The sequence below is a fragment of the Candoia aspera genome, chromosome 2 (genome assembly GCF_035149785.1).
Source record: "Candoia aspera isolate rCanAsp1 chromosome 2, rCanAsp1.hap2, whole genome shotgun sequence".
Lineage (NCBI taxonomy): Eukaryota > Metazoa > Chordata > Lepidosauria > Squamata > Boidae > Candoia > Candoia aspera.
The window spans coordinates 238,638,897-238,658,811 of record NC_086154.1 but is presented as its reverse complement, the minus strand read 5'-3'; the positions used below and the strand labels follow the sequence as shown (position 1 = coordinate 238,658,811).

General features: G+C 37.5%; 1 protein-coding gene across 4 annotated transcripts in view; it reads left to right on the top strand.

The window, feature by feature from the left end:
- Positions 1 to 19,915, top strand: part of KIF2A (kinesin family member 2A) — a 73,219-nt gene that overhangs the window by 14,466 nt on the left and 38,838 nt on the right. For 2 of the 4 annotated variants that reach the window (XM_063295614.1, XM_063295616.1), the window contains exons 2-8: positions 11,157 to 11,251; positions 12,039 to 12,155; positions 12,653 to 12,707; positions 14,665 to 14,730; positions 15,850 to 15,950; positions 18,408 to 18,503; positions 19,422 to 19,476. In XM_063295614.1, the coding sequence (XP_063151684.1) occupies positions 11,157 to 11,251; positions 12,039 to 12,155; positions 12,653 to 12,707; positions 14,665 to 14,730; positions 15,850 to 15,950; positions 18,408 to 18,503; positions 19,422 to 19,476 (585 nt within the window). Of the gene's footprint in view, positions 1 to 11,156; positions 11,252 to 12,038; positions 12,156 to 12,652; positions 12,708 to 14,664; positions 14,788 to 15,849; positions 15,951 to 18,407; positions 18,504 to 19,421; positions 19,477 to 19,915 lie in introns of all 4 variants that reach the window. The other 2 variants (XM_063295613.1, XM_063295615.1) reach the window with 1 other exon arrangement.

Sequence of the window (19,915 nt, the reverse complement as noted above, 5' to 3'; positions counted from 1 at the left end):
TAAATATAGTTTTGCACACTTGGGAGGTGGGCTTTGAGGAGGGATACAGAAGAACTAAGGAATTCTTGGAGTTTTAAGCAGTTAGGAAAAAGGTGGAATAAGCTATAACTATATTTTGTTTTTACATTGTTTTTCAAGTGTTTTCATGTCAGAAACTGCCCACTTGTTCTTCCAAGCAAATGGGGAATAGAAGAAAATAGTTACGCCTTTTTATTCAACACTAGGAACAGTGGGTTAATTTTTTTTCCAAGAGAAAATGTGAGAATTTTTAATCTTTATTATGTCAGGTGGATTTAATAACCCCAAATTATTTTTAATAATATACAGTAATACAGTAGTATACAGTGTAATATTCTGGATGCAGTCCTGTATTCAGGAATTTGGTTATAGCAGAGGTTTCAAGACACAATACAGATAAGTTGCTTCATTTCAGACCAGAAAGAAGTACTGTAATATACAGACTACTATAATGGGCTCTACATGGGGCTACCCTTGAAGAGTATCCGGAAGCTGCAGCTGGTCCAGAATGCGGCCACGCAGGCAGTCTTGGGAACTCCAAGGCGGGCACATATAACACCCTTGCTGTGCAAACTGCATTGGGTGCCGGTTTGCTTTTGGGTCCAATTCAAGGTGTTGGTTATCATCTTTAAAGCCCTACATGACGTGGGTCCACGTTACCTGACGAACCGCCTCACCCCCATTACATTGACCCGTCCCACCCAGTCAGGCAGAGGGGCATGCTTCAGACCCTGTCCATGAGGGATTGCCGATTGACAGGGTCCAGGCGGAGGGCCTTCTCTGCTGTGGCACCCACCCTGTGGAACAGCTTACCCCCCGGAGATAAGGCAGGCCCCCATTCTCCCGACCTTTGGAAAGGGGGTGAAAACATGGCTATGCCACCTCGCTTGGGATGGGAGGGGGGATAGCCAGCCTTGGGGGTAGCTGGTACTGTGATTGTGCCAAGTACAAAACTATTGCCATCTTGAATTTTACATTTTATATCTGGTATTCTTATATTTTTATTTATGCATATTTATATTGCATTGATTTTATATTGTACTGTTTTTACTGATTGTTATTTTATTATCTGTAAGCTTCCCAGAGTCATTGTGTACAAGATGGGCGGCAGAGAAATTTGATAAACAAACAAACAAATATTTTCCAGCACTGAATACACTGAGACATACAGTATCTGGGGATTATCGGGCAGAAAACTTAAATTTGATCTTTCCTCTCATGAGAAATTGACACTTCGGAGCAATTTTTAGTTTAGAATGGCTGGTTATTTTTAGGGTTAGGGTTAGGGTTAGAAATGCGTGCTCATAATTGGATCATTACTTAATCAGCTATTAAATGATACCTTTTAAACTTTGGGAATTACAAAAAGAAAACAATTTTCCTACAGAGGCTGAATGACAATGCATACAGTTAAAACATTTGTGTATGTTGTTTAGTTAGTCCTGAAGGCCCCTGGCTTCTGAAACCCCAGAGGCATTAAGTATATTGGAGAAGGCATTTAGTGTGACTAAGCTGACAATATATTATTACCATTTTAAAAGAAAATCATAAATAATTTGGACAATACACAAGAAATTTGAAATAGATAATTGGAGTATCTTATATTGCCCAATCAGTGGCTTCAAGCTTTAAGGGATGTAAGATATGTTTCTTGTAACCTAAAAACTCATTCGGTTCAGCAAAAATTCTCTTCAGGAGCTACTGGATCCCTCAAAAAAATGCATTAAAAAGGTTGCTTATCATCCTTTCTGTGTTGGAATTATAATAAATTGAAAGGAATTTTGGTACATATGTTATGGGAATGTTCTTTAGTAATTCCTTATTAGTTAGATACTGTCATTATGCTGAACTAGGTTCTTGGAGGGCAGTTAAGGGTTAAAGAGGTTAATGTTTTATTAAATTTGGTGTCAGATTTAGGTTTAAGCTAAACAAGCTACAGCTTAGGGCCTCACAGTCCACAGGACCTCACAAAATTTCAGAATATCAGTTTTTTGATTCTGCAAACGAGTTCATTATTACTTATATTAATACAAGTGGTCCTGATTATTTATTTTGTCAGCCTTTTGTATATATAATAATGTATCTTAAAATTACTTCTAAAAAATTACATTTAAGTACTGTATTGTTTCTAGGGTATATTATATTATAATCTGTGAGAGAGATCAAGCCAGCCAAATGATAAATATGTAAGCAGTAAATGCATTCATTTGAAAATAATTCATATTTTTCACTTTAAATACCTTGCTATTAAATAATTAAAATATTTTTTTTCCAAATTTGTTGTGGCAACCCAAGTTCCTGTTTTGGTAAGCACCTTAGTGAGACCTTCTGGTGTAACTTTTTAACAAGGGGCCTCCAAGCTTTTTATAGTTTAGGGCCTCACCAAGTCTAAATCCAGCACTGAATTAAACTACATTCCATCCCCCAAATCTGAAACCATTCAGTATTTGAAGAACTTTGGATATATTGAGGTTGGGCTGTTGCAAAAAATATGGTTGTATACTCATGGAAGAGTGCTTGTGTCCTGGGCTCTAAAAGTTGTCTTATCGATTTGTACTGATGCAGAAGCATGACCAGACAATATAATCTAGGTTTAATTCATATTTTGAAAGTTGAATCTTAATGTGAAATTGGATAAATTTTTATATATTTAATAGGTTGATATATTTCCTTTTTAAAAATATGTATTTACGATTAGAAATAATTTAGGCTAGGGTTTTATGAGATTTTAAAAGGGATTTTTTAAAAGGGATGCGGTGGCACTGCAGGCTTGCCGATTGGAAGGTTGGCGGTTCGAATCCGCGTGACGGGGTGAGCTCCCGTTGCTAGTCCCAGCTCCTGCCAACCTAGCAATTCGAAAACATGCAAATGTGAGTAGATTAATAGGTACCGCTTCGGCTGGCAGGTAACGGCGTTCCGTTTAGTCATGCCGGCCACATGACCATGGAGGAAGTGTCTACGGACAAACGCCGGCTCTTCAGCTTTGAAACGGAGATGAGCACCGCCCCCTAGAGTCGGACACGACTGGACTTAATGTCAAGGGAAACCTTTACCTTTACTTTATGAGATTTTAGTGTTGTGTAGTTGGGTTTTCTTGTTCTTATTTCAATGGGGGGGGGGATCTTTTTTCCCCACTTGTTTCCATCTCCCTTAGGTAGTTTAGTGTAGGTTTTTAAAAAAAAAATTCAGTGTATAGCTTTTATATACACTGTATGCACAATTATTAGGCAGGTGAGTATTTTGACCATATCATTTTTATGCATGTTTTCCACCTCCAAGCTGTATAGACCTGAATGCTTATTGGATATAAGCATATCAGGTGATATGTATTTGTGTAATGAGGGAGGGTGTGGCCTAAGGAGATCAACACCCTATATCAAGGTGTGCATAATTATTAGGCAGCTTCTTTTCCTCAGGCAAAATGGGCCAAAAAGTTTTAACTGACTCTGAAAAGTCAAAAATTGTAAAAAGTCTTTCAGAGGGATGCAGCACTCTTGAAATTGCTAAGATATTGGGGTGTGACCACAGAACCATCAAATGTTTTGTTGCAAATAGTCAACAGGGTCGCAAGAAACGTGTTGAGAAAAAAAGACGCAAATTAACTGCCAAAGATTTGAGAAGAATCAAACGTGAAGCTACCAGGAACCCATTATCCTCCAGTGCTGTCATATTCCAGAACTGCAACCTACCTGGAGTGCCCAGAATACAGGGTGTTCAGTGCTCAGAGACATGGCCAAGGTAAGGAAGGCTGAAACTCGACCACCACTGAACAAGACACATAAGTTGAAATGGCAAGACTGGGCCAAGAAATATCTGAAGACAGATTTTTCAAAGGTTTTATGGACTGATGAGATGAGAGTGACCTTGACGGACCAGATGGATGGGCCTGTGGCTGGATCAGTAATGGGCACAGAGTTCCACTTCGACTCAAACGCCAGCAAGGTGGAGGTGGGGTACTGGTATGGGCTGGTATGATTAAAGATGAGCTAGTTGGACCTTTTTGGGTTGAAGATGGACTCAAAATCAACTCCCAAACCTACTGCCGGTTTTTAGAAGACACTTTTTTCAAGCAGTGGTACAAGAAAAAGTCTTCTTTCAAGAAGACCATGATGTTTATGCAGGACAATGCTCCATCGCATGCATCCAAGTACTCCACTGTGTGGCTAGCCAGTAAAGGCCTCAAAGATGAAAGAATAATGACATGGCCCCCTTCCTCACCTGACCTAAACCCTATTGAGAACTTGTGGGCCCTTCTCAAATGGGAGATTTATGGTGAAGGAAAACAGTACACCTCTCTGAACAGTGTCTGGGAGGCTGTGGTTGCTGCTGCACAAAAAGTTGATCGTCAACAGATCAAGAAACTGACGGACTCCATGAATGGAAGGCTTATGACTGTTATTGCAAAGAAGGGTGGCTATATTGGTCACTGATTTTTTCTTTGGAATGTCAGAAATGTTTATTTGTAAATTTCAAGTTGTTTGTTTATTATTCTCACTTTAACAGATGAAAATAAATGAGTGAGATGGGGGAATTTTCATTTTTCATTTAGTTGCATAATAATTCTGCACACTAATAGTTGCCCAATAATTGTGCACACATAGATATGCTCCTAAGAAAGCCAAAACCTCACTTCTACTTTCTTAAATATTCAGGTTTGAGGTTTATTAACATTTTGGATTGACCGAGAGCACTGTAGTTGTTCAATAATGAAATTCATCCTCAAAAATACAGCTTGCCTAATAATTGTGCATGCGGTATAGTAAGCATCCTTTTGTAAAGTATATTTTATACAATAGTAATGCAGTTGTTTAGCTCACAGAATAGTAGTAATAAATGCACAGAAGTAAAGGTAAAGGTTTCCCTGCCTAAATACAGAAACTGAGCTCTCTATATATGTCTGTTCCTGGCTTTCTCTCGCTGCATTTTGAACTGTCAAACTTTTGGTCATTTTTTCCCAGCCTTGAGGGTTGGAGACATCTGTTCAGTGATTTAATAGTTATTCTGTCTGGCCTAAAAATTGGTGGTTCCCACCTTGCCAACTTCAGCCTCTACGGTGATTATAAAGAAATCCATGGAATAGACTGAGAAGATGAAAATACTAATCCTAGAAGAAAGGTAGTAGCAAGCCACTTCCATATTGCTGCCAAGAAAACTAAATGGGCCTGTCCATGCTGTCATCAGGAATCAAGGTGGACTTTATGTTTTTTTCCATTTATCACATAGACTTTTATATCAGAGGTAGCCTCAATGAGAAGTTATTTCCAAGTCTGATAATTACTTAAATGTATTTCTTCAGTCTTCCAAAGAACAGAACAAAAAAGCGTGGTTATCAACCTTTATATTTTAATGAATCTCTGATATAAAAGGAGAGATTGGCTTGGCATCCATAAGGTACATACAAATAGCAGATCTATACTGGTGGTGTGGTGCTACTTGTCTGGTCTTGCCTGAATTAGCTAGATGTTTATGGGCTTTCATTTCCATTTAGAAATACTGATTTCTGTATTTGTGACTAATCCCATTAAATTCTTCTGTATAAGTAGTAGAGGTAGCCAAATGGATGGCATCTCTTTCAGTTTCCTTTTACTGTGTGGATTGCTGAGGCCAAAAATATTGGTGTTCCTCCCCCATCCCCTGCCCCCATTTTTTAAACCAAGAATTTTAAACTCAGAAAGCACTGTTGATATTGGGAGAGGAAATTCCCACATGTATGATATTTTTCTTTGTGTCATTTTAAATTGAGCTAGCACATATTTCAAACTATTTTGGAGTAAAAAGACATCAGTAATCAGTAATGGTGTTCTCTGAGACATCTGGAATTCATCTGCTCTATTTTTGTTTTAATATTTTTGCCTTCACATCCATGTAGATAAAGGCAACATTTTAGTTAGGGTATTAGAAGCAAAGACCATCCCAGATGTTTGCCCAGTTGGATTTTCCCCCTCTTTATAGGGCCATTGCTATAAACTATCTTGACGGAAAGTTCTGGAAATTATTTTTTAATTATTTAGTGTGTCTTTATGATTAGTTATTTTCTTAAGATTTATTTACTAAAATAATTGTAATAAAATAATACTCTATTACAGAGTTTGGATGGGATAATTTGCATTTCTGATGACAGAACATGCTACTTAATTCTAATGGGGAAATGCTAGTTATTTTAAAATAATCGACTTTATAATCTTACTGATACTTTTCTTATATGTGTGCCTCTCTGAATCCCAAAGTAAGTTGCTTCACCCAGTTTTAGCATAGTGTTCTAACTTGTGTAATTATGTTATTGGCAGGAGATAACTTGCTTTCTGGCTAGAATTTATCTAGCAACTGAAGCTGCTTAAGTTAATTCAAGAAAGAGAAAAATACGTTTTTTCTTTAATAGTTATTTTGAATGAGTTTGTTAACAGACAAACAAAGGGATTCAGACTGAGGAATGAGCCTGGCTTCCTTACACTCCTCCAGATGAATCTGTAAACATGTACAAAGGACGGAAAACTCCCAAAAGAAAAACAGCCGCTTATCTGATAAATGGGAAAGCAGTGCTCGACTGTCTGCTTTGGCTCTTGCCTTTGTGTACTGTGTCATTTAGACAAGGTTAGGTGTGATTGGTTAGTACCTGAAATAAAAGAAAGTACAGAGGTAACACTGAATGCTTCTTGTTAGCCAAGCCTTGTTGGCATTCCAAATGGGGTAAAACAATAATAATGTTTATTTAAACAAAAAAGTCTGCAGTTGATTAAATCATTGGAGAATCAATTTTACTGTCTGGCCAAATGTTCCAAACATATGTATGTAAATATCAGTTTTTTATAGGGTTTTTTTTTTTTAGAGTACCTTTATTTTTAAATTTCAGTTTTCTCCTGTAGTCCTTTTTCCTATAATCTTTCTCAAAATCTATATAGTACTAAAAGTCTCGTGTCTGTTTGTTTGTAACCTTTAACTGGGCAAAATGGTGCGTCATAGGCCAATAATTTTTAAACCAAGGTACCTCAAATGGGATAACTTACAGAATGCGTCCAAAATTCGGGACCCATGACTCCCATGGAATTGAAATTTGGCAAATTTTGTAAAACGTTTTATGACATAAAAATTATCATAAAATATTTTATGACATAACACAAAATGTCAAAAAACATTTCCTGTGGTCAACTACTTATGTATGACTGTGCTATACAGTTCAGTATGAATGACATGGGCTATTTTCAAGGTAGATACATCTCTGAATATCTCCCTGAATTTTTAAGAACTTTCCATTGAAGGCAGTACATTAGAAGCTCTGCCATTGTTGAAGGCATTGAGGAATCTGATAAGGAGATATCTCTGAAATGATGACCCAACAGGTCATGGGTTGTCTAGTACTGAACTATAACCAAGAACCTTGATACACTTGGATAGATTTGTAAATGATCATTATTAATTGCCCATGGCAAGCAATTCCTGTCTTTAAATAAGCAGACAAGCAAGTTTTTGTAAATGGGTGTGTGTGTGTTACTGTCCCATCTTTTCCAGGTCACCAGTATTAGGATTGTTTGAAAATGATTCAGAAGAGGTGATTCAGAATGTGTGAATATAGCATCTCTTTAAGGCAGCTGCAGTTTTTAAATCATCCATGTGAGTCTGAAAAATAATCTGTCTGCTTTAATAAGTTGACTCACTAAAGCAGCCATGTCTGAAAATAAAGGTTCAGCTGCTTTAAAGAGGTGCTGTGCTCACACTCCCATGTATTCTGAAGTACCTCTTCTGAACGTGTTGAAGCATGTTCATCCTTATTGCCTCTCATATATTTAGCACAATATATGAGGAATGGTTTATAAACTTTATTGGCTTATTTGCAAAGAGGTTCTTATAGATTGTAATCCAAAAAAGATTATGTAAGGACAAGGTAATTGTATGTTTAGCCACTATTTAGTTCATGATTTCAGAGCTGCAAGTTCCTGAAGGCAGCTGCAATTTATGTTAATTATGAATGCAACAAAAGACCTCCAGCTGTGATTCCTTGACATACTATTAAACAATTCCTGTCATTCTCTTTGAATTTCCTTTTCCTTCATATTATTGACACAGAGTTGCCCCTGATGCTCATGTTGTTATGAAAGCTAATTATCTAATAGCATGGATTGGAGAACATGCCATAGTGACCAATTTTCTTGAAAAAAATGTTACATGACATCCAATACCTGTTGGCAACATTCCCCTCATGCTTTGAGAACGGATAGTATGGGGTGGTGGTATTGGAAACAGGAATGTTTGGGGATGCTAGAAATACAATTCAGACAACAATACTGTATGTTTTTACCAAAGAATATTTACCCAAATGAAATAAATGGGCTGAGTTTTGAGTAAGACATATAATAGTACTCTATCTGTGATGTAGAAGAAATGCTATTCCTATACTGCAGCTGCAGATGAACAGTGGCTGAAAAATGTTATGGCTAGTGATCACGGATGCTCACCTCAGAGTAAACAAATACCAGCACAACATAGCTAACCTCAAAGAGCAACTGGAAGAAGCCATGACCCCAGAACACACAAAAATGCTGACAACCACCATCAAGACTACTTTGCTAAGACAAGTTGAAACAAGGAAAACAAAACTCCAAACTGCTCAAGCTAAACCCCAGAAGCAAAGAGGTACCTGAACCCAAATGGGTAGTCAACATGTCCAGGCGCCCACTGTCCACCGCAGAACACAAGATCCTCCAGAAGGGCCTCAACTATAACACAGACAATGCTAATCAGTTAGAATTTTTTCCAGTCTTAGAAGCACCATTTAAAACCACAGGACTTTCCACAGAGACCCAAGAAAACATAAGGCAGACAATCATACCACAGCCCAGAAGAATACAGAATCAAAACCAACTCAGTGCAGAGGACAGAGCAGCCCTCGAAAAGCTAAAAAAGGACCCAACCATCACCATCCTCCCAGCAGACAAAGGCCAAACCATGGTTATCATGGACAGAACACAACACATACAAAAAGCCAAAGAATTACTGGAGGACAAAGAAACCTATATCCCAGTAAACACCAAGCCAATACAGAAACTGGACAACCTGATCAAGAGAACCCTCCACAACCTAACCAAGGAAGATCAAATCACAAATGAAGAACAGTGGCAGATGAAAAGCAGTGGGCCCATCCTCCCACATTTCTATGGACGTCCAAAAGTACACAAGCCCAACATACCTCTTCATCCATTTGTATTGTTACCAGGGACCCCAACATACAACATAGCCAAACAACAACTTACTGTGGACATCTCACAGAGGAGAGTGAATATTCTATCAACTCCCCACTACAGTGCCTCCAGAAAATCAGAAATCTAAAAAAGTAGATGAAATTATGGTTTAATTCAATGTCACAACATTCTTTACACCCATAGATCCAGAACCAGCGAAAAAATTCCATGGCAGCAGTATTACACAACACATCTGACCTAGCCAAATACACTAGGATCAAAATACCCAGAATCATGGACCTCATCAACCTCTGCCTCACTACCTACTTTCAGTTGGACAAATATACCAACAAATCAAAGGAATGCCCATGGGATCACCACTCTGAGGACTCAATAGCAGAGACTGTAATGCAGGATCTAGAAACCATAGCACTCCCACACATATAACCCAAAGTATGGATCCGGAATGTGGATGACACCTTCGTCATAATAAAAAAAGGAACAACTAGAGAAGACACATGAAACAATCAACATCTTCAGTGGAATAAAATTTACAAGGAAAGAAGAAAACAACACACTACCCTTCTTGGATATCCTCCTCAGCAGAGGAAATCATGACAAATTATAAATGCAAGTCTATTAAAAAAAACCCATACTAACCAAGTGCTCCATTACCAAAGTAACAACCCAACCTCCCACAAGAGAAGCTGTGTGAGAACATTATTCAGACAAGTACACACTGCAGCAACCTAGAACACCAGAAAAAGAAAACAGATTGCCTATACAACATCTTTCAACAAAATGGATACCCGCTCAACTTTATCAAAAAGTGCCTGACCATTCACCCCACTATAGCACAACCAACACAAGCTATGAAAAGGATAACACTGGCATATATCAAAAACATCTCAGAAACAACCAACAGACTATTACTACCACATGGCATCACCGTAGTACACGAACCAACTAAAGCCCTCCAAAACATCTTAAGTAAACCAAAAGGCCAGTAGCCCAAGAAGGAAAAACAGGAGTTATCTATAACATACAGTGTAAGGACTGTAACAGCTACTATGTACTGTAGGACAGACAGGCAGAAGACTAGCAGAGCACACCCATGAACACCAACTAGCAGTCAGAAGACACGATGAAAACTCCTTAATCTCACAACACATGGACAGACTCAACTATAGTTTCACCTGGGAAATGGTGAGCATCTTAGGCCAAGCTAAATCCAAAAACACTAGGGAATTCCTGGAAGCTTGGGATTCAGGCAAATCAGCCATCAATAGACACTTAGAGATAAACCACATTTGCACACCATTCAAAAGAGACAATAAAAAAGCTGAGAAGGAAACAAAAAGATCAGAATACATCCTCTCCAGCAGCGTACACCCAGATAAGCAGGAATTAACACCAAACAAGCAGACAACAATTCCCTAATCAAGGAACTACCAAGGGAAAAACCACACCCCCACCACACTGGCAGGGCAAGCTACTGTATATAAATAGGGAGCAAACCCCACACTCACTCGCACTGATGACATTACCTAGTTGGGTAATGGAATGTCTGCAAGCAAACAGCCAAGGTCAGAGAGCACCAAGGACTCCAAAGATAAAATATTTTCAAGGAAAATGTATGGAAAGAGGAGTTCTTATGACAGTGGTTTTTATGCTGCAAGTGTCCACTATCAGCTTAGGGAGCAAAAACCTCTCAGGTAGAGCATCATGGAAAATAGAGATCAGCTTGGTTGCTTCAGTTGGCTAAAGAAGGAATAGATAGAGGAATCTTTCCCAGCCCTCCACTGTTTGTCAAAGGAAATAGTTGGTGTCAACTGTCAGTTGCTCTTAATTGCCTGGGTATTAAGAACCACTGTATTGTTTCCAATTGTATTGCAATATGTTGTGACTCTCTTTAAGTATTTTTGATCGGGGTTTAAATCTTTAATTAATATGCTTTCCTTCCAGGCCGAATACATGAAGCTATGGTAACATCTCTAAATGAGGATAATGAAAGTGTTACTGTAGAGTGGATTGAAAATGGTGATACAAAAGGAAAAGAGGTATGTCTTTTTAACCATATAAAAGTTATGAAAAACAAAATTCTTAAAACAATATACAAAATACAGTAGCACCTTATAGAAACATTAAATAAACTGAAAGTTGTATAATATTAACTGCATTCAATGAAAACTGTAATGATATGGTTCAATGGTACTTTTTATGCTTTTTAAAAGTCAATCTGAGAAATAATTAAAATTTCATCACCAGCTGAATTTGCAAGAAATAGCTTGATCTAATAATCTTAAATAAGTTATTACCATGCTAACTTGAAATGTGTCTTTCTGATCACCTGAAATGTACTTTCCTGTATTCAGGGAAAAAGTCCTTCTGGAACAGAGTTGAAAAGAGGAAATATAGCTCCTTTTATTGTCAAGATAAATGGTTATTTGAGTAGAAAGACAGTATATAAATCAATCAAGTAAATAGAAAGCAAGTAGAAAGAACAGTTGGACCTTCTCCTTGAGAAGGCTGTGCTGGGCAAGAATGTGGCAGAAGACAATAGTTCAGATTTAGCATTCCTAGAGTTTTGGAACTGAGCAAAGGAGGGCTAAAGCACTTCCTCTTCTATGTCAGCAGAGAATGTCAGTAATGCATTTTGCCCTAATCTGTTAGGTTCTGCCAACTGCTTTTTCTAGAAAAAATTGAAGACTTTTATGCCTCAGTTATGATTGAACCAAAATAAAGTGATTTATTTTGGTGGAAGAATTATAGAAAGGCTTTTTGTTTAGAAAAAGCAAGTAAATATATCAGTGTATTTATTAAACTATATATTTTTTATTTTGCAAGATTGACTTGGAGAGTATATTTTCGCTTAACCCAGACCTAGCTCCTGAAGAAGAAGATCCTAGCCCAGAGACTCCTCCACCTCCCACACCTTCAGCAAAAGTAAACAAAATTGTGAAGGTTGGTGATATATAATATTTATTTAGTTGAAGTCATTGAACTTCATTTTGCCTCTTGTTATCTAAAATTATCTTTATTTTAGAACTGTAAGTTTAACAATATTCTGATTTTTTAAAATAAACATTAAAGACAATGGAGTAAGATTTCTTTAACATCATTACTGTTGTATTGGTTGGTTGTTGTCCCTAATTAGTCATATGTTACATACATTTGGCGGGGGAGGGGTGGTAGTTAGAGAATAATTACCTCATTTTTGCATTTATTATACTGACATTGAATTTCTGCAATTCTGTTACACATTTGTTGAAAGTGAGAGCTTTTTTGTAGATGGGTAGACATCTTTATCTGCTGGTTTGTCAAAGGATAGTTTAGGGCCTTCCTGAAACTATTGATTTTGCTGACTTGCTGTTCCTTTTACCTGCTGAAGGGCTGCTAATCTCCCAACCAGTTTGTTTGGATGGGGATAACAAATTATAGAATGTCTGTCCTTTCTCTAGAATCGAAGGACTGTGGCTCCTTCTAAAATTGAAGCTCCTGCTAGAGACAACAGAGGTAAGTTAGTTTGCATATTTTCTATTTCATTCCAGGTTAATTATCCAGCTCGAAAGAAAAGAAGAATCTGTGTGCCTTACCCTTCTGTAAACCTTTGCATGGCAATTTTATTTTTCATTCCAACTACTAAGATGATCCTAATACAATTATAGTTAGTTAGCTGGTTCTTGGTACCTTTTTGGGCAGTCACTTGAGGGCTTGGAGTGCGGTGGGGGGCACTGTATTGCAGTGACAATCTGGTTCCAGTTGGTGGAAAGGGGAGAAGTTGAGCCTAGACCTCTGGATTATGGTGTGTCACAGGGCTTGATGCTCTCCCCACTTCTATTAGACATTGTCATGAGGATATTGGAAAGGTGATTATGTTGACATGGGGTCAGCTATTGATATGCTGATGTAACCAAACTTTATATCTTAAGCCCTGGTCAAACAGATGATGCAGTCCTGTCCTGGTAGCCAGAGGTTTATAGGAGCTGGATGTGGAGAATAAAACTAGACTTAATCCCAGTGAAATAGAGTGGCTTTGGGTTAGGAAACCATCCAACTCCAGGGAGATTCCCTCTTAGTTCTGGATGTGGTTACAGTCCTCTGTTCTGAACTGGTTCATAATCTGGGGTCCTTCTTGACTCACTGTTTCAGCTTGAGGAACAGATGGTACCTGTGGCAAGGAGGGCCTTTGCAAAACTCATCTTGTATGCCACTTATGACATTTTCTGAAGTGGGAGGCACTACTCAGTCACTCATGCCTTGGCCACCTCTTGTTTGGACTATGACAATCTACATTACCTGAGGCTGCTTTTGAAAACCACTTGGAAATACAGCTAGTTTAGAATTTAGTAGCTTGAGTAACTAAGTGTGTGTCACAATTTCCCCATATCACATCTCTATGTGGAGAGCCCTGCTGGTTGCCAGTTTGCTTCTAGATGTAATTCAAGGTGCTAGATAGCATCTTTAAAGGCCTGTGTGGCTCAAGGCCTGCATATTTTTGGGACTGCCTTCTTCTAGTTCTTTCTGTCTGTCAGATAAGATCAGGTGAAATAGGCTGTCTTTGGGTCTCTTCACTTCAGGGACCTTGGAGGCAGGTCTTTTCAATTGATCCCCCCGCTCCCCAGCCTCCCCAAACTTACTGGGCTGCAGAAAGATTATTAAAACCTGGCTTTTCTAGCAGGCCTTGGGAACAGATGTGTTATCAAGTGGTCCCTCTTAGAATGCGATTTTCTGTTTGAGTTTGTTTATTTCCCCAGCTTACAATTGTGAGTTGTATCACCCTTGAACAGTTTCAGGAACACAAGTGGCTTCAACGAGGGATGAGCTGCAGGTCTGGAATGGAAACCTTTGTGTAGTACATTCCTGCTCATGGCTCTTGCACTTTTTCCCCATCTCTACCAGAGGATTAATACTCCTCTGCTTCATTTTTTTAGCTGATCACCTCCCATTACTGGTATGAATTTTTTTTATTGGAATAAGGTTTGGGACTCCTGTAATATGCATGAGCTAAAATGCAGACAATGGGGCCTAACTAGTTTATTAGAGGTTCTTATGGAGTGTATGAGTAACCTCCTGCCATTGCATTTACTCTATATATTTTTTTAAATTATATTTGTGCAATTTGTTTTGGATGATTGTACTAGCACAAGAGAAGATTCACCTGAGTAAGTCTGCTGGCCCTGAAACTTAAGTTTACCTATACTGTTCTGCCACAGTGATGCATGATTTCACTTCTTATGAAAAGATTGATAATCATTTCTGAAAGTTTAATTCAGCTACTGATGTGATATGTAACCTATTCTAATGTTTTGATTTGTCTCCCAGAAGTATGCTTCTAATTTTTCCTAACTATAATTTGCTTCATGTTTAAGCAGTATCAGAGTAATTAACAAGCTATCATATTGTGAAACAGTGGCAATTATTTCTTTTACATTTTGGCTCATTTTCTTAGTATTTTTTTTAATCTTTTCAGTGATCGGTTCTGCACGTGCACGACCTACTCAGCTGCCTGAACAGTCTTCATCTACACAACAGAATGGTAGTGTTTCAGATATATCTCCAGTTCAAGCTGCAAAAAAGGAATTTGGACCCCCTTGTATGTAAACCATGTATCAAGGACTCATTCATTTTAGGCATTACATGTAGATTCTCTTGGATGATTATATAATTCTTAAGGAGAGACTTAACTATACCATTATTATATTTGTCGCAATACATCACTGTGATTATTTTTCAATAGTCCTATAAGCAATAGGCTAAAAATTCTGTTATGACTAACAAACTGAGTTTAAAAATTGGCCAGACTTCATAGTAGGACAGACCAAGAGAGTAACATGTATTAGTCAGTGGCTGTTTCTGTGTTGTCACTTTTCATTTTCCGTATCCTGCTGGCCTAGGTAAGACAGGTAGACACGCTAACCCCCCATGCTGAACTAGCCATTTAGGTGAGACCCCCGAGTCAAGTAGTGGAAGTGGGGGCCCTCCTCTACTTATTTGTTAGCCAGTACTGCTATCCTCTCTTGTTCCTCTAGGGCCAGCAAGAATGGTTGTGACAAAAACAGAGAATATAAAATAAAATAAATATTGAAAACATTTCAGTGGGGAGTCTCCTGTTCCTTAGCTAGGCCAACAGATTTACAGATAAAATTTTATGCTGTATCTGTTAACTATCAAGCAACATATCCATAGTAAGATAACTGCTTAACATTGTAAAATAAGGGAAAGAGGAGGCTGGGACAGTGAAGAAAGCACTGGCTGAAGGTCTGATTGGGCTGTTTATTTTCAGCCAGGATTGGGTAAGAAAGAAAACATTCTCTCTCTGGCCTATATTGAAGTCCTGTCCCTGGGAGAACAGCCAGCACAACTTGTTAGTTTGCAGGTGGTGTACAAACTCTGGTGCAGTTGAATAGCAACCAGATAATATTACAGGCTGGCTGTGTGAACAATACTGTCATGTTCTCTGGCAACTCCTTCACACCATCTCCCACGGCTCAAAATGGTTATACAGAAAATGGCTGTATATTAGGAGTTTGGGGCATTAAGCCCATTTATGCTGAATTAAATTAACATGGACAGTTCTCAATCTTACTAATTACAGACTGTGAAAACTTGAAATACTCTGTATGATAAAAGTGAAAAATTGTCTTTTTTCTTTAAGCACGTAGAAAATCAAATTGTGTGAAAGAAGTTGAAAAATTGCAAGAAAAGCGCGAAAAACGAAGATTACAGCAACAGGAAATCAGAGAGAAACGAGCACAGGTTCTTAATTGTTTTCATTCATAGTGTTTCTATGTACAGTTCATATTTTTCTGACAATTTATAACAATGCATTGAATTGAACCCTATTTTTCAGTGTCTTTCTATTCTGTCCCAAGCAGCTTCCATATCTTCCTTTGTCATATCCATTTTCCATTCCCTCTATTGGGAGATTAATCTGTTTTACAATACATCCTCATGCAGGTGTTGTACTTTATCTACCTGCAGTAATTCTATTTTCATGGTAATTTCTTTAACCTTTTTCCTTCCATGACCATGTTTTCTTAGATCGCTTTTGACTACCATAAAACAGTCTCTCCCACATTCACTCTTATAAACTTAATTAATTTCTCAGACTTTATCAGTAAGTATCATAGCAGTCATGCCATTCTTGAACCTCTCTCTCCCCCCCTATCAAATTTAGTCACTGCCCATCTCACTCAGTGACAATTGCTGAATGGTCTTCTTTTTTCATGTCATTCCCACCCATCCCTTATCTCACCTAGCAGAATAATTTGGATTTTATTCATTCAGAGTATTACACAATTTTTCCCAAAATTTTCCCATTGATTCTTCTGTTATGATCATTAATTGGAGTATAACATGAAACTAGAGCCAGTGTGGTGTAGTAGTTAAGGCATGAGGCTAGAAACTGGGAGACTGTGAGTTCTAGTCCCGCCTCAGGCACAAAGTCAGCCCTAGGAAGGAGACAATGGCAGACCACTCCTGAAAAACCTTGCCTAGAAAACTGCAGGGGCTTGTCCAGGCAGTCTCCGAGAATCGGACACAATTGAACAGATTAAAAAAAGCAAACATGCAACTATTACCAACCTAAGGATTCCTAATTTAATATGCATCCGTAGCATCCTAGATGATACCAATTCATACTGATAAGTTTTAGCGCTTTATTTCATAATTAAACCTACACTTCCTAGCTTGTATTCATCAGCTCAATATCAGACTACCTTCATTCAGATCTATTACATCCTTCCCCTTTCTCTTAGTTGTACAGAAATTCAACATAGCTGTTTTCTTTCTATCATTTCACTTGTTAATTCAAGCTTTTCTTCTCTAAAATTCCAACTTGTAACTTTCCATATACTATGGTCATCACCACATGGGCCGATAGATATTGAAGATAATGATTTCTATTGCTCATCATGACTTTCATATAAAGCTTTTTATTAAGATAGAGAAGGAGTAGGCAAGGTTATCGGGCTTAGTCCTACTCAAGCCATATGCGCTATATTCCCTGCCAGTGGTTATGACACTGTTGGTCAGTTTGAGGAAAAAAAATGCCAATATGCCACAAGAGCAGCCAAAGACCAACTTTATCCCAAGCATGTTTATGCTATTATGTGCAAGCCAGGATATCTAGATATTCTGATCTGGAGATTATTTGCAGACCAACTTATTATTGCCCCTATCCTGTCATGCAGTGAACTGATAGATTCTCAGGAGTCAAATTCAAAACTGCTTTGGGTGGTTTTGAGAAAGTGTCTATGATATAAAATCAGGGTTTTAATGTTGATGATTTTATTTTAATATTTTTGGTTTTAATTATGGGGCTATGGTTTTATTTATAACTGTTTAGAGGCTTTAGAAGTTGGCAATATAATAAATTTTATTATAAAATAAATAACAATATTTCAGATGCTTATTTGGTCTGAAGATCCAGCTTTCTTCTGAAAGAGGAGATAGTCATGCCTCCATTTCACCACTTTCATAATATGCAATCCAAATGACTGAGTATGGGCTGTGGATGCTACATAACCATCAGGGCCATGAAGGCAAGGCTTTTTGGTCACTGGCCCAATGAATCCCCCCCCCCCCGCTTTATTAGGTCAGCACCTAATTTGGCTTTGTTGGTATTTCACCTGCCTTGTTCGCAGGTTTGATTTGAGAGTAGGGATTCCCCCCCACCCCACAATCAGTGATGGTTAGATATTTGGGGGTATGATTGTTCCTCAATGTGAGATGAAATATATGATATGATATATGTATTGTTATATTGTGCTATACTGTTACTGCATTTTAACCAGTTTACTGCATTGGAATACTGCTAAGAATAGGTTTGTGACTGAAGTGGTGTATAAGCCTGAGCAATAAATTTTATTACAAAGAGGAAAAAAGCATATTCCTCCCTGCCCTCCTGCCAAAGTAATAAAGGGCACCCATGCGCATGAAATGGAGCTATCCACTTGCATCATTGCCCCACCTACTGCCAAACATGTTGATTGCGACAGCCACCAAAAGTTTGCTCATCCTGCATTACACATCATTAAATAACTTTTGAATAATGAACTAGCTCTCATTTATCATACATGAATTTTAGAAGACAAATGGATATTTGCAAATGTATTATCTCCATTCAGGCTTCTCTTGTAGTATTTAGGATAATTATATGTTACAGTGGCATGAGCAATATGCTTTTTAGCAGTATGTTTTTTTTTCTTTTAGGATGTAGATGCCACAAATCCTAATTATGAAATCATGTGTATGATCAGAGATTTCAGAGGAAGTCTGGATTATAGACCACTAACAACTGCAGATCCTGTAAGTTTTGTTGATATGTAACCATTAAAAGAAGTTTTACATACATTTTGAGTGATAACATATGGCCAACAGAGAGTAAGTTGTGAAATTGGGGTAGTTGCATTTACACAACTCTTCAGTTTTAGTGTTTCTGTGCTAACAAAGCTATCTGCGAACTGAATCCTAAATAATAGACCTTAACACTTCATTTCAAAGAGACCACCCATGTTCATTTTTTTTTCCTTTTTGCTATTCGACAGTTTTCTTGAATTAGCTTCGTCTTAAAAAAAATGCAATAATGTTTTGTCCTTAACTCTGAAATTAACCTTACACATATTAGGTTATTATAAGATTTCCCCTTCATTCAGTGCATATCTAGGTTTAGGAACCAGTTCAGATGTTCCTCTTAAGATGCTTTTGTGTCTCATTGGTGTTATCTGCTATGAGGGGGGAATTGGCAAACCTCAATCATGGCAACCTGTGTTTACAGAGGAACTTAAATGTCCATTTGAGATTAGAATAATCGGATAGAGAATATAGAATTCTGGCTCTATCAAGAAATATTTTTGTATTAGAGATAAAAGTAACTTAAAATAACATCACGTCTTGATTTTGGAGCTGCAGTTTTTACAGTAATAGGAATAATAAAATATGTGATTCATCCGTCATTATTGAATGAGGTATTCAAATTGGCCAAAAGAATTCAATTACCTTGAAAAGCTGTAGGAACCTGTAACTAGTTGGAACTTTTTATTCTCTGGAATGTTGAAATACAGGTGCGCGTAACAATGAATTTTAGATCATTGATATTTTTAAAAATTGTCAATTATATAGGCTATGTACACATATAATTGCTGAAATAATTTTCTCTGGGAGTTTTAATTTCAGATACAATTTTGAATTTCTCATTTCATTTTTTTGTTTTGTTTTTTTAAAAAGATTGATGAGCACAGGATATGTGTATGTGTTCGAAAACGACCACTCAATAAAAAAGGTATGGCTCATTTAACATACAGATTTTTAGTGGGATCATAGCTTAGTTTTCATATGTGTATAGTCTTGAGTCCATATGCACAACTGAACTTGATTTTAGTATGTGTAAATAAGTTTTAAGTTGTTACATATTAAAGTTTCTTCTTTCAGCCTAGCTTTTTTTGAAGTGTGAATAGTTAAAATTAGTTTAGAGATTAGGAAATCAAAATTTTATAGAATCAGCATGCTCAGCACAGTGTGTGATCCACATATAAATTTTCCATTTTTGAAGCTTTTATATTGTGATGGTGGTGGCAGATCAGGAACCTTGGTTTTAATTATTGTAAACTGCCCAGAGTCCCCCATTTCTTGGGGAAGATGGGCAGTAATAGAAGTTTGGAAAAAATAATAATAATAAACGGAGCTATAGAAATGCACTTGCAAGATTTTTTCAAGTTAAT